We start from the raw sequence: 16409 nt of genomic DNA, 5'->3' as shown, positions 1-16409 counted from the left end.
TTTTTTCCATTTAGCTGCATAATAATTCTGTGCACAAATAGATGTCTACTAATTATGCACACATAAATACAAGGTCTGTCAATAAAGTATAGGTCCTTTTTAGTTTTTTCAAAAACTATATGGATTTCATTCATATGTTTTTACATCAGACACGCTTGAACCCTTGTGCGCATGCGTGAGTTTTTCCACGCCTGTCGGTGACGTCATTCGCCTGTGAGCACTCCTTGTGGGAGGAGTCATCCAGCCCCTCGTTGGAATTCCTTTGTCTGAGAAGTTGCTGAGAGACTGGCGCTTTGTTTGATCAAAATTTTTTCTAAACCTGTGAGACACATCGAAGTGGACACGGTTTGAAAAATTAAGCTGGTTTTCAGTGAAAATTTTAACAGCTGATGAGAGATTTTGAGGTGATACTGTCGCTTTAAGGACTTCCCATGGTGCGAGACGTCGTGCAGCGCTCTCAGGCGCCGTCGTCGGCCTGTTTCAAGCTGAAAACCTCCACATTTCAGGCTCTATTGATCCAGGACGTCGTGAGAGAACAGAGAAGTTTCAGAAGAAGTCGGTTTCAGCATTTTATCCGGATATTCCACTGTTAAAGGAGATTTTTTTAATGAAAGATGTGCGGACGGATTGCAGCGTCGGCTCGCAGCCGCCGCGACGCTCCGCCACAGGAAAAACACCTCTGTTGGAAGCCTTAAGGACAAGTTGGAACATGTCCAGCTGTTAAACAATTTCTCATATACTCACTCCACTGAAAGCCATCAAAAGCTGCCTGGATTTTACAAATGGTTATCAACACGGAGGTGTTTTTCCTGTGCCGCCGCAACGCGTCGGCTGCGTCCCAACGCGCGGACCCGTCGTGGCATGGAAAAACTCACGCATGCGCACAAGGGTTCAAGCATGTCTGACGTAAAAACATATGAATGAAATCCATATAGTTTTTGAAAAAAATAAAAAGGACCTATACTTTATTGACAGCCCTCGTATATATTTATATGTTTAATGTTATATTTATACAACCTAAATAATGTACTGCAGGGCCACATATGGACAAACTCATTCACACTGACAGTCAATTTAAAGTTTCCACCTAACCTGCAAACAGTTTCTGAGGTTGTTTAAAAAAAAAATCCTGACATTTACTCCAGTACCATCTTCAAAAGTCATCAAAACAGGTTTTCAGTGTCAAGCTGAAATATGTCGAGGATAACAGCCAGGGAAACACTTTTATCAGTTAAGAAAGACATGCAGCAAAAGTGGGAGGTGACGGATGCTGCTTGGATCACTTTCGGACACGACAGTGAGAGCAGAGAACAGGAGGGAAAGTTGCAAGCACACAAAGCACCAATTCATTAGAAAGCATCTCAGCCACTTAGAGCATATAAAAGATGTGGAACAGGGGAATAAAAAAAAGGAATATTTTCCAGCTAAGTCTGAGCTCATTACTGTGCTAACAAGCAAACGCTCAAAGGGCTGCAGTAATTCAAGGTAAAAAAAAAAAGAAAATGAGACATTTGTGTGCTCTCTGAGTGGTGAGAAATTTTTAGCTGACACCACCACTGTTCGTGATAGTTTGAGGTGGCAAATTCAAATCACAATAAGTTATATAAAGTGGAATGGAATACTAAAATCTCTACATGAATCACAATATCAACATCTATAAAGTAATCTATAAAAGGGAGGTTGAGGCAAATTATGCTCTGATGGCACAGAAGTAATAGCATGTGCAAATCATCTCCTTTGCACATCTCTGTTACTCATATGTGTATGTGAGTGTGAGTATACACACATGCACACATTGCACAGCACAGCAACTTGTAACTTTGTGTTTCAGGTTCTGAGCCTGTTGGTAATCATGTTGAAAACAAAAGAGAAAGATGTAGTGAAGTTAGCAGCAACAACAAAAAGTACATCGATGCCAAGCATGTGCCAACTGCATCCATAAAGCAGCTGTGGTTGCTGATTTATGGGTTTGACAGGTTTTTGCCAATTGCTTACACACATTTTGCTAAATTTGGCTCACTGTGCCAAAACTCTACACACAAGCACGATAACACACAACACTTGTAAAACTTCTCACAACTCTGTCAAAATGAAACCCTACAGTCAAAACCTAACAGTCCCTTCTAAAAATGTCATTCTCACAACAAAATGATACATACACACACAGACACACCATTTTGAAACACTTTCAAATCAACAGCAACACACTGATGTGTCTTACACAAAACACTGAAATCAATATATTTTTATTCACTTTTTCTCAAACAAGAGCCAAAAGTTACAGTATTTAGCAACAAAAGTTTCCCTGTTTAGATTTTTTTTTTACAAAGACATAGAAATTTCTTACAAATACGAGTACCTAAACAAGACGGAGTACTGTACAGTTCAAATTCAAACCACAAAACAAAACAATGAAAACAAGTGTTTACAGTACTGTAGCTTACATACATGGTACAACCCCAGTTCTAAAGAAGTTGGGACATTGTGTAAAATGTAAATAAAACAGAATACAATGATTTGCAAATCCACTTCAACCTATATTCAGTTGAATACACCACCAAGACAAGATATTTAATGTTCAAACTGATAAATTTTGTTGTGTTTTTTTTGTGCAAATATTTTCTCATTTTAAAATGGATGCCTGCAACATGTTTCAAAAAACTTGGGACAGGGGCAACAAAAGACTGGGAAAGTTGAGGAATGCTCAAAGAACACCTGTTTGGAAACACATGAGTGTCATGATTGGGTATAAAAGGAGCATCACCAAAAGGCCCAGCTGTTCACAAACAAACATAGGGTGAGGCTCACCACTTTGTTAACACTTGCGTGAAAAAAATAGTCAAACAGCAAGGCCAAAAACCAACAATGAATGCCCATGACCTTTGATCCCTCAGGTGGCACTGCATTAAAAACCAACATCATTGTGTAAAGGATCTTATCGCATGGGCTCAGGAACACTTCAGAAAACCATTGTCAGTTAACACAGTTCGTTGCTACATCTACAAGTGCAAGTTAAAACTCTCCCATGCAAAGCAAAAGTATACATCAACAAATCCAGAAATGCCGCCACCTTCTCTGGGTCCGAGCTCATTTGAAATGGACAGACACAAAGTGGAAAAGTGTGCTGTGGTCTGATGAGTTCACATTTCAAATTGTTTTTGGAAATCATGGACGTCGTGTCCTCTGGACAAAAGAGGAAAAAGACCATCCAGATTGTCACCAGCACAAAGTTCAAAAGCCAACATCTGTATTGTATGGGGGTGTGTTAGTGCCCATGACATGGGCAACTGACACATATGTGATGGCACCATCAATGCTGAAAGGTGCATCCAGGTTTTGGAGCAACACATGCTGCCATCCAAGCAACGTCTTTTTCAGGGATGTCCCTGCTTATTTCAGCAAGATGATGCCAAGTCACATTCTGCACATGTTACAACAGTGTGGCTTCGTAGTAAAAGAGTGCGGGTACTAGACTGCCCTGCCTGCAGTCCAGACCTGTCACACCATTGAAAATGTGTGGCGCATTATGAAGCGCAAAATACAACGGAGACCCCGGACTGTTGAACAACTGAAGTCATATATCAAGCAAGAATGGGAAAGAATTCCACCTATAAAGCTTCAACAATTAGTGTCCTCAGTTCCCAAATGCTTATTGAGTGTTGTTAGAAGGAAAGGTGATGTAACACAGTGGTAAACATAACACTGCCCCAGCTTTTTTTGAAACATGTTGCAGGCATCAATTTCAAAATGAGCAAATATTTGCACAAAAATAATAAAATTTATCAATTTGAACATTAAATATCTTGTCTTTGTGGTGTATTCAATTGAGTATAGGTTGAAGAGGATTTGCAAATCATTGTATTCTGTTTTTATTTACATTTTACACAACGTTCCAACTTCATTGGAACTGGGGTTGCATGATAACACCAGAATGGTAAATGGACTGCATTTATATAGAACTTTTTTTCATCTATATCAGAAGGTCAAAACACTTTACATTGATGCCTTGCATTCACCCATTCACACAGACACACTCACACATTGAAAGTGAATGATATTGCACTTGACAGTACTATCCACTGTGTGGTGGCTGAGGTTTGGGTGGACCCTTTGTCCAGCTTCCTTCAGTGTGAGGCCATGGTTGATCACATGGTCCACCAAAGTTACTCAAATTTCATCTGAAACATTTCTCCTTCTTGGTCTTTTTTTTTTTCATTGTCCTTGTCCACATGTCTCTCTTTGTCCTCCTCTGCCTCTTTCTCTGGGTCTTATCACTTTCATGATTGCAGATTTGACAAAATGTCTTATTCTCTATTTGTCGTGCCAAATGTCAGACTGATTGGTGCTGAGTTTTCTGTGTGTGTTTTCAAATGTGTGCATAAGTATTTCCAATTAACAGATGTGTTTTGCATTTTTATTAAACGTGTTTTCCCAATGATAACAAGGTATTTTATCTTTGAATTCAGTGTCTAATGTAGGAAACTGTAGGTGTTGAAGAATTGCAAGCAAAGTGCAAAGCAGAAAATGTGTTTAAGGTATTGTCACATTGTGTTTTAGCTGTTGTTACAAGTAGTGTTAGATTTTAAGTTTTAGTCTAAGCATTTGCTTTTTGGGTGTAAGCAGTTGGCAAAATCTGTAATTGCCTCAGAATTAGACTGCTTAATATGTAAATGACAAGTCCTTAAATTCAACACTAAAGGAATAAATCTATACTAATTTCTTTTGGCTTCTCCTGTTTTCTCTTGGGGTCATCACGGCAGATCTTGATTTGCCACATTTTGCAATAAGTGCTCTTCCTGACACAGCTCATAGGTGGCCTGGAACTAGGGACCATCTGCTTGAGAGGCAACTGTGATAATCACTTGCATGAAGCTCAGGGCCAAATTTGCCAAGATCCCAGGTACCACTGGTCAACACGATTTTTCTTGCATGGAGTTTTTCCAATGGATTTTGGGTAATTTGGGGGTGCTGAATCCTAATCTGGTTTTAGTTTTTGCAAATCACATCACGTTTCTGAGATAAGAAAACATATTTCTCATATCAAGCATTGAAGCAAAAGCTGCAGTCTCACCCACCTCTTCGGCACCATAAACAATGTTACGGTTCTTGTTCACATTTCGTGAACATGGTTTAAAAACTATGCTTTTGAAGCTGCTTTTTCAGGATTCAAAGCTTTTATTGTCATATGCAAAGTAAAGAAATCCTTACTTTGCATATGACAATATGCTGTGGGAAAGAAAGAGTTCTTGAACCTGGTGGTTCTGCATCTCACAGTCCTGAACCTGCAGCCTGAGGGGAGGCGTGTGAATAGTCCATGTTGAGGGTGAGTGGGGTCTGTGATGATGGAAACAGATCTCCTGTGGACTTTGCGGTGGTAAGTGCACTGCAGAGAGGGTTGAGGGGTCTTGGTGATCTTAGACTCAGTCTTTACCACTCTCTGCAGGCGTTTGCGGTCACACACAGTAGAGCTGAGCAACTTTTGCGTAATCCATCAATACGGAACATGCAGATTACAACAAAATGTAATGTGATAGAGGAAATCAGAGCTCAGACTCAGATTCAGCACCCCAAAATTACCCCACATCAGTTCTCAAAGTCCATGCAAGAATTAATTTTTTGTTATTATTTTTTTGACCACTGTAATAAGTATTGAATTGTATAGGCAAACTAAACATTTACACGTTGGGATGAAGACAGTGTTACAGGTTGTTTTTTAAGATTAAATGTGCAACTGATAGCAGGCATAGACATACACAAGTGGAAATGGACTGCATTTATATAGAGCTTGTCTATCTGAATCAGAAGCTCAAAGCACTTTACAATGATATCTCACATTCACCCACACACTCACACACCAATCCCAGGATGCTGCCATGCAAGGCACTCATCTGCACAGCAGGGGAAACTGGGGGATTAATGACAAATGAAAGTCATTACTCCACTAGTCAATCATTTGAAAACAACATAGAAACAATGCTGTGGTACTACTGGATGCAACATATTTATTCAGCGCCCTTAAATTAAAGGAGTACTGGCATCTGGTCCTCAGTGAAACAATGTCTGCAATGGTACCCTGTCTCAAACAGAAGAAAGACAACTAGTCAAGTTGTAGCTCATCATAAAGGACTATGTTTCAGTGTGACTGTAAATTCAGTTTACTTAAAATGAGTTGAGAAATGGAATGATTCACAACAATGAATGACATTTTAATTAATATCATTCTTTTATCAGTGTTTACATCTGCACCTACAGTTCACTGTATGCAGAATACTTTCATAAAAGGTAAAGGCATTGTAACAGGGCAGATATGTAAAAGAATTGTGCATGTTGTGGTAAAGCATCAAATATTGCTTAGACATAGTTTGATATAAAAAAAATAGTTATCATGTAAGGGTGTAACTATACATTAATTTGTATTGAACCATTTTGGTATGGGACGTTCGGATAAGTCTTGGGTTGTTCATGTGTGAGTTCACATTGCGTGTGTTTACATTCAGTGTTGCCAACTTGGCGACTTTCTCGCTAAATCTGGCGACTTTCCAAACCCTCTTTAGCCCCTTTCACACCGGGGGTGCTCCCAGTTGCGCCGTGCGTCATTATGACGACGCCGCGTGGAAGCAACTCAGTGCCGAGACGATGCAGCTCGGCGCCACAACAGCGCGAGGGGCGCAAAGGAGGAAGCTGAAAAATTAAACCTGTTTAATTTTTTTGGAGTCCTGTGCTCGACGCAGAAAGGAAGTGGTTCCAGCGCAAGTCGGGGCAAAGAGGTGTTACCCGGCGTGACTTGAAGCCAATTTATGATTCCTGCTGTGTCCCATTGTTCCCGCAGTATAAATTGTTCGCGCAGGATTGTTTTTATACCGTGTACTTAATGCAGTAAAACCTACACGCTGAAAAAAAAAGACCACAGAAAAAAAAAATGCAGACTGATTGCCAGAAATATCCAGTAAAAAGTCTGGACATCTCTAGTCCACTCATGGACATTTGTTCACGAGCGCACATGTGAACAATTAAAAGAAAAAAAAAAAAGTCTGGCTGCAGGCATTAGTTCCTTGTTCTCTGCTCAAACTCTCACATCAAAGTAAAAAAAAGGACAAAAAAGGACATACGTCCTGAGACAGGACATATCAACATCAAGTACAACTCCAGACATCTCCAAATTTGCTTGACGGTTCATTTGCGCGCGCGCATCTCGTGGTCAAAGGAGGAAAGAAAAGAAAAAAAAATTGTCTGCAGGCAGTAAGTTCCTTTTCTCTCCAGACTCTCTCATCACAGTTAAAAAAGGACATAAGTCCAGGACATGTCAACATAAAGTAGAACTCCAGACATCTCCACATTTGCTCAAGGACGGTTCCCTCGTGGACAAGGGAGGAAAGATAAATTATAACAGAACTCAGAGCACAGCCCTGCAGCTCAGCACAACAACAAGTAGAAGAGAAGTCAGAGTGCACAGTCTGTCTGCAGCCAAACTGTGCACTCTGACTTCTCTGTGCAGAGAACCTGCAGGCTGCGTTCTCACCTCCTCTCTGCCCCCTGCTGCGCACACCTGCATCGTCATGACACCACAGGAAGCAACTGGGAGCAGCCCCGGTGTGAAAGGGGCTGTAACGACTTATTTTCTGAAAAGCGGCTAGCGAAAAGCTAGCTAGCTAGCTACTTTTCCTGGCATTTCCAGAGACTTTTGTAATGTTTTGATGTTTAGCGACTGAAAGTGAAAGTCTCTGTTGTCTCTGAGCGGCCGTGAGTCTCCCTCTCCTCTACTGCCTGCAGCAGCCTGAAAGCACTGAGCGGAGGGATATCTACAAGCCTCCTGACTCGGACTCGCTCAGCCTACTGACCTTGTTTGCTGCGCTGTGATTAAATAGTCCCCAGACTTTGAGAAGCCCTGGCCCTGAGAAGTTATTTTATTTTAATTTATTTTTAATTTTTATTTTAGTTTATTTTTATTTTAAGTGATGGCCAATTTTAATGGTAAAATAAATAAACAAACCAAGAATCAAGTTTATTTTTGGTTCTAAATATTTTTAAGGTGGTTTTACTCACTTTCTTGCCTCTCCCACGTTTTTGTTTTCAAAACTTTATTTAAAACGATATATTAACAAACATTAAACAAACAGTTGATAGAAAGAGATAGAAAATAAAATACATTGTACAAAAGTAAAGGGATACTTTAACATTAATTTTCTTTAAAAAATCCTTATAAATGTGACAGTTTTGGACAAGTTAATTTTTCTGGCAAAAAATGTGAAGATTGAATAAAATTGAACAGGGCTTCATGCTGGAACTGTTGTGCTACTCTTGTGGAAAGGTTTTGTTAAAAGGTGTTTACTATGAATATATTTTTATAATACTTTTGATACATTTGTTGTTTATTTGAGAACATTTTATTTAACTTATTGCCAGGTAGCACTTTGCAATTATTTTATTTTCCTATTTGTATAATGTTACAATAAATTGGGTTAAACAACAAGCAAATATAGGTTTTGCATTTTGTTCCCAAACTGTACCGAAAATGAACCGAACAGTGACCTCAAAACTGAGGTATGTACTGAACAGTGGTTTTTGTGTATCATTCCATCCCTAATATCATGCCATGCTCAGTTTTTATGGTTGAGAATAATAAATAGCAAAATCCAAGATTCTGCCATGCTCTTCTGGAATATCAAAATTCTCTGTATTCATTGCTATTTGACAGGCAGACACAAATAAAGTGTAATTTTCTATGTTTTTTGGCACAATGAATCAATTCCAAGCAAAATTACATTGACAAAATGCACACACCAAAGCCACAAAAAATTTCTCGGCGAGTACGAAGGTGATTTTCTGCAGTCTGTTATCATGCCAAGAGTGCGACTGGCCACAGATTTTCTAAGTGCCATGCGAGCGGTGTTAGATGTTCTGTTTCGATGTTCTGGAATTCGTCCGGCACCTGCCGCGAGAGGGTGCGATGGGTTCGCACAGCGCACAGTTTGTCTTTCAGGTGTTGGAGGCAGGGACGACATTACGTGGTTTGCACACGATTCATGCGTCATGTGCACTAAGTGTGCACGTCATCCAAACTTTGCACTATGTGTGAAGGGGCCCTTAACTTTCCTATCAAAAACATCAGCGAGCCACGGCATCTTGGAAGTATGAATGTTACAATGTTAATCAAAATAAAAGTTTTGAAAATATTTCCAAAATTTTCATAATAAAGGATGCACATCATCGTGCCATGCACAAGCCACATCCGAAAGATGAGGCCAATCTGATAAATAGTCAGAGATGTGCAAGCCACATGCTTGCACTCACACAGATGCTTATTGCTTTATATATATATATCAAACAATGTCTGTGATAAATTTGGTACTTTTACAATAAAACACACAATCATAGTGACATTTTACACATATCTGCTCTGCTATTATCCAACTGAGTTCATGAACTGTCAAAAACGGTTTCTTTTGCACTTTACTTGAGCATGTTTGTTCTTGTTTATGAGCAATCCTGCTTCAGTATCCAACAAAAGGCTGTCATACCTCTGTGTTTGGACCAATTCTTTTTTATTACATTGTCTACATTGGACAAACTGAATTTAAATATTATTTTTCACTACATTACATTGTCTTTTATAAAAACCGCTTGACAGCCATGTTCGGGGTCTCTCAGAAGCTGCATCTCATGGGACCCAGGCTTGTTTTTCAATGTGACTTTCAATAAATTCAAACTGAGGAATATATATTGATTTTGTTCTTTGTAATGGGCAGTATTACAATAAGAGCCAGGGAGGTAACTGCTTAATTGCATGGTTGTACTGTCTAATGCCTACTGGATGCACAAATGCATGGCAAATATTAGTGCTGTAATTAAATGGGCAAGTGCAGCACTGCACTTGCCCATTTAATGTCATCCGTGAGAAGATCGGAGTAACTGGCTCCTTCACTTTGAAAGGAGCCAGTTGAAGTGGTTCGGGCATGTGGTAAGGATGCCCCCTGAGCACCTCCCTAGGGAGGTGTTCCAGGGATGTCCATCTGGGAGGAGACCCTGGGATAGAGCCAGGACTAGATGGAGAGATTATATTTCCATGCTGGCCTGGGAACACCTTGAGATCCCCCAGTCAGAGGTGGTCAATGTGGCCTGGGAAAGGGAAGTCTGGGGTCCCCTTCTGGAGCTGTTGCTCTCATGACCCGATCCCAGATAAGCACTTGAACATGAGTGAATAAATGGGCAAGTGCCTACAAGAAATCTTCTGGCCAAAGCTAAATTTTGAACACTCACCTCAGTCAGCAAAATAAGAGATACATCAGCACCTGCGCAGTAGATGGCTCTTGGTTTGATGCTGTGCTGTCATATATTTGAAAGCATCCATTTTATTTTAGCCTGAGTAACAGATTCAGAAACCAAAAGGACTGAGATAAATAACAGCATACAACACACAATATGGCCAAGAGAGCAGCTCAGAGCCTGTAATAATTTTCATGAGTGAAGACATATTTGATCTCTGGAGAAGTAATAGAAGCTTATTCAAGCTTATTGAAGCTTGGAGCAATAAAGTGAACTTCAACTGTGTGTGGTAGAATTTATTGAGTAAAGCCATTTTGGTCAAAGAATTCAGACTCCTGACACAGATATGTCAAAACATCTGTATCCCTGGTGGGTGATGTTCAAAGATGAATTCTACAAAAAAGTTCTTAAATTTTAACAGTTGTAATAATAACAGTTTTGACCTAAGAATTATACCTCTGAGAACAATATTAATGTTGGTGTTTGTTTATAAAGTCAGAGTTTAAAGGCTAAATGTGGCTTAAAACCATGTAATCTAAAATGATATTTCTGTGTTCCTGACTGAGCTCAGTTGTCCTTTATGGCATTATCATAACACCATCATTTAACCAGTGAGAACAAGAACAGGGCGTGAATTACACCAGAGTGAACCCAAGTGTAAAATTAATTTCGATTAAGTCAGAAGCTTCACCCGAAAAGTGAAAAAAAGCTACTGGAGAAGTGTGATTTATGGTTAAGTGGATTCCAACAACTCACCGCAATTAGCCTCATCTGACCCATCTGCACAGTCTGGGTCCTCATCACAAACCCAAAGTTTGGAGATGCAGTGCATGGAGGCCTTGCACTGAAACTGTTCTGGTGAGCATGTGCTTTCCGCTGTGGGTAGACAGATAAGAAGTGTGTGATGGAGGCACTACACAAGATAAAACAACTGTATATCATCAACAGTTTAAAGTTTGAAGTCTGCAGTTAAACAGTGATATTCTGCATGATCCAATGAGAAACTCAGGACTTGTACTATAATTTGAATAACTTTTGTTTGTTTGTTCCCCTACGAATATCAGGTATTTTGACGAATGCCAAAAAAAAGCTTTGTTTTGGCAAAAGTGAAGGTCATTGGGATCCTAGGGCGTAATTTTGGGTAGGTACGCTAGGGTCATGTCCCTACCAATATTCAGCCCCCTACTGTGTAATAACGACCAATAAAACCGCTGTCCTCCATTATTATGGCACATAAAGGGTTAAATGTATGCCACTGCTCGAAGCCCCCTTCTTTAACGTAGATATCCTTGTCTGATTAGCAGTGATGCAGGTCTAATCTGACCACTTTTTTTTAGTAACGAGTAATCTAACGCGTTAATCTTTCCAAATCAGTAATCAGATTAAAGTTACTTCTCCAAGTCACTGTGCGTTACTATTATTTTTGCATTATGGGTCGATAGCAGCATTAAACTTGGTCCGTGGGCAGGAGGTCGGGGTTCGACTGAACTACAGACTTTAAGGGAGCTGTGAGCTTTTCATCCGCGTTTTTCTGCAACAGCTACGACTCGTCCTCACCTCTTAAAGCACAGTGACAACAGCACACCTGCACTGAGCTTTGCAAAGACATTTTTATGCTTTTTTTTCTGCTGCTAAAAACAGCTGATCCCCCGCAACGTGTCAACAATTAACACTATTTTCCACTCAAATGCACCTAAACTCTCTTTCTGAGGACCACATGATGTGAAAACACAATAAAACTTTCTTACCTGTAAATCTGGTCAAGTTTTGTGCATAAATAAATGTTATCCATTCTTTGTGCTCAAACGCCAAAGCAGGGTCGAATCCAGATGGAATGGGGGCGTGGGGCAAGGATGTGCCCCCCCCCCCCACAACACCCCTAGATTAAAGGTCCAGTTTTGAAGCCTTTTTTTACTACAACTACTAATACTACTTAAAATAATAATAATTTCAACAAGTAAAATGTTTAGAGAGAATTTAAATGTTACAAAAATGTAAGAATGAATTTAATATTTACATTTATAAACAATGTAGGTTAGAAAGAGGTCTTTATTTTACTTTTTATAAAACAAGTATTTATTTTCATTGAAGCCAAGAAAGGGTGACTATAAAGTGAGTTTTGGCAAAAGAAGTATCATTATCATGTTGAGGTGGCAGAGGGTTGTTGTCGGCAGCTGGGGAAAGTAACCAAAAAAGTAACTAGTAATCTAACTTAGTTACTTTTCCAATTGAGTAATCAGTAAAGTAACTAAGTTACTTTTTCAATGAGTAATCAGTAATCAGTAATTGGATTACTTTTTCAAAGTAACTGTGGCAACACTGCTGATTAGCTACCCGTTTCTCGCTAACTTGGTTGACTATCCCACTTGTCACTCCAAGCAGCACACTTCCCACAGTGGCCGCAACCGCCCATCGACCCCCGTCCCCCCTGCCCCTATCTCTCTCTCTTGAGCTAGGCTTCGGTGATATTTGGTAATGGATGATGGCCCCCCTCCCAAGAAACGAGATAGTCATTCATTCTTCACAGTCAGGAATGTAAGTGCAGGGTCTCTGTCAAGCTTTAAAAACTAAGCAAAATCCCTTTCATGAATGGAAACCCTTCTTAAAAGCATTAGGCTTCTTCTGCACTTTAGGCACTCGGCAGGTTTTAGCAACGTGGCAGGACGCATCGTTAGAGCTAGGCTACTGCACAGTTGCAGGGAACTTATTAAAAGACTGCGCGGGCGGACACAATAACAGACAGACAAACGGGAATCGATTCATTCACGTATAGGGATGGATATCGAGAACCGGTTCCTTTCAGGTATCGTTAAGAAATGATTCGATCCACCGACATCAATAAGCTTTTTGCTTAACGATTCTGTTAAGCGGTCCTTCAGAGTGGCTGTTATTTTGGGGGTGTTTGTCAGGAAAATGATTATTTCTCTACATTGATTACGGACCCTGCAGTGGGTCCATAATCAGCTTTTCTGCAGCGCGGCTTTGCTTTGAACCTTGAACCAATCGAAGCAGTGGTTCGCAGATTGAAACAGTGCTTCAATTGCTTCATTTATTCTTTCTTTCTTTCGCTTAATTTTCCCCCGCTAAAACCCTAAAGAACATACGTCTGTGAGTATTATTTACCTTTTTTATGTTAAACCGACTTGTTACGGTCTTCTGAAACAGTTGATGTATTTTATAACTTAAAAACGGGAGCGATGCTAACGCGTTAGCATGTCTATGGCATTTTCAATGTTAAAAATGATCATTAAGCAGTTGCAGCTGTCATCACGTTCGGGTCCATTTGTTTTCAAATTGTAATTTTTTTTTTATTTATTTTTGTTTATATATTATAATCTAATGATTATTATATAAAATATATACTTATTATATACAGTTTTAGAGAAAGAGACAAACGAATAGAAACACAACAGAAAATATAAAACCAACTAACAATGAACATACATTAATACATACATACATACAGAAATAAATAATTGTTTCCTGTGAACACCTCGGGACTCTTACACCTCCATTTCATCCCTGTCTTATTTAAGTTTAATGACAATTTGTTTTGGTCAAACCATATTTTCAGTTTGTTAATTTCTTCAGTGATTTCCTCCAGAACTATCTGCCAAACTAGAAAACTGCTGCATCCTAGTAAGAGCAGAATACTGCTGGAATGAATTTGAATAAGGAAAGTTGGGTTTTTTTCTCACTAAATGGATGCTGCACTCACTGCAGTTTATTGTCTGGAATAGTCCCAGATTGCATTTCACAGCTTCTAGAATTCATTTTCATGCAGGTGGTGTTGGGGGGTGTAATTTTGGGTTTCAGCTTTTTTTGTTTTTCGTCACTTTTGTGCAGATTAAAGTTACTAACTGGGACTCCTGTCTTGTTGTGAGAAAGAAACAAGAATCGTCCTCCGTTCTGTTCACACAGCTCCAAACACTGCACGGCTCTCTGCCAAGTCAAGTTAGAACGATAGAGTCCAGTCGGAATTAATAACTTCAAAGCGAAACACCGTTTTGTTTATTTTTATTTATGTCCAGAGATCAAGGGTACAGTGACCAATTTCATATTTATTTACTTTAAGACTCAATGAAATACATAGAAAACCTGTAAAGCCTACTTTTAGTACAAAATTCACAAGAGGTATCGATAAGGAATTGGATCGATAAGCAGAATCAATAATGGCATCGATATCGATAAAATCTTATCAATACCCATCCCTATTCACGAACGTCACAACACTAGCAGATAGGGTCATTGCAATACTTCGTGTTAAATATCCATCCTCGATGAATTCAATTTAAATGTATAGCTGGAGCAATGTTGGGTTAGTTGCTGTGCTCAAGGTCACTCCAGTCATGGATGGAGGTGTAAGGAGAGGTAAGGTTGGGATTTGAGCCTGCAACCCTGTGATTGAAAGACCAACTCCCTAACCATTGGGATGGCTCGTTAACCTATAACATCTGCATGACATGAACTTATGATTGGTAATGCAAAAAAAAAAATCTTTGTCTTGGAGCACTTTTGTGTCCCCACCAATATCAAAATCAAAGTTACTCCCTTGTTGGGATCAAAGTGCAAAATGCAGATCCCCCCAATCCTAATGCCCACCAAATGTAGCACATATATGTAGGTGGATTCTGGAATTTGTCTGGTGAAGATAAAGTTTTTCAAAGGTCAGTCACTGGGGTCAAGGTCACTGGAGAACAAAAGGTAAAAGAAAATAGATTTGTCACACCACCTTGCTCCAAGCCTGTTATGCATATGAAGGTGGGTCCAAGAATTGCCCACCAAGGTTAAATTTGCAAAAACTCTGTCACTGGGGCTAAGGTCATGACTGTCTTTCTATTGGTCTATGGCTTCCAAGGTCCTGTTGCTGATTTCTACCAAACTTGGTGTGCTATTGAGGGTTGAACCTGAAACTGCCCTTAAAGAATTCATTTTGGCAGAGGTCAAGGTCATGAAATTAAATTTTTAACCAGATTTGGACAAAATGTGGCACACACTGAGGTAGATTCCAGAACTGCCTTAGCAAGGCAAGCAAGAGGTGAGGATCACTGAGGTCAAATGGTAGCTTGCTTGAGGTTTTATTGTCTTCAGTTGCACAGGTACAGTTACTTTGTCTCTCTAAAGTCCTCATTTTTCCATCAGAGCTTTCTAAGGTAGTATTAAAACGTTTGCAGGAATTGCTTGTTGTAAAACCCCACAACCATTATGGACAGCAGTTTAGTTGCACTGGTGCAATGTTCATTTAAAACTGCATCACAGCACAGTGGAATGTCTACATCAGGGTGAAATAATTAGCCTTAATTAAAGACTTTACAAAGCATCTTTTCAAGTCTCAAGTCTTATGTTACCCCTTCCAAGGTGTCAAATCTCTTGCAATCACATGCAAGATGAATATAGCAGTCTAAAAGATGTGTCGGAGGTGTGATATCCTGATGAATTACATCATAGCAGAGAAATTTTGTTCCTATCCTAAGTGTGATTCAATATTTAATCACTGTGAACAGGCCGTAAGGATGACTTGTCTTTGGAATACTTAATCGAGATGATGTATTGCTAAAGCCATCACAGGCACTGAAATCAAACAGGATTAGTACTCATTAGAACAGATATCTCTCCGATAGCCAATGATTCAAAAAATTAATCATTTTTGAATGATTTTTGAACCGGGGGGGGAGCACTGCCTCCCCCCATATTGTGATTTGGTGGGGGTGGGGGGGGGGGGCTGCATTGACCATTGAGAAATTACAGAAATTTGTATACGCAGCTGAATTTCAGCTACAGTTTGTCATAGGGCACATGGGAGATTAAAGCCTGGATTTGTTCTGTCTTCTTGTCTGAAAATCATTCTGTGTTCAACTCTACCATGAAGCTTTGGCTAGTGATGTAACACACAAAAACTGAGCTATACCCTGTTTCTGCAATCACAATCACACAAGCCTATAATTCCTTCAGAGTTGCCATGAGTCGCACAGTGGCTTCCATTTTTAATCTCCTTCTTCAGTATTTGACAACTGTCTACTCCAGACAGATTTACTATGGAGTAATGTAGTTTGTATTTCTTAATGACTGATTTCAGTGAAGCCCAAGACATATTCAGTGACTTGGAAATACACACATATCCATCTCCCGAATTATCAAAATAAAAC

General features: G+C 39.6%; 1 protein-coding gene across 1 annotated transcript in view; it reads right to left on the bottom strand.

The window, feature by feature from the left end:
- lrp1bb (low density lipoprotein receptor-related protein 1Bb) overlaps positions 1-16409 on the bottom strand; it is a 1555752-nt gene that overhangs the window by 256395 nt on the left and 1282948 nt on the right. The window contains exon 66 of the mRNA XM_034186395.1: positions 11020-11139. Coding sequence (XP_034042286.1) covers positions 11020-11139 — 120 coding nt within the window. The remainder of the gene's footprint in view (positions 1-11019; positions 11140-16409) is intronic.

Source organism: Thalassophryne amazonica, chromosome 14 (genome assembly GCF_902500255.1).
Source record: "Thalassophryne amazonica chromosome 14, fThaAma1.1, whole genome shotgun sequence".
NCBI classification, from domain to species: domain Eukaryota; kingdom Metazoa; phylum Chordata; class Actinopteri; order Batrachoidiformes; family Batrachoididae; genus Thalassophryne; species Thalassophryne amazonica.
This window is presented reverse-complemented; position numbering and strand designations above follow the sequence as displayed.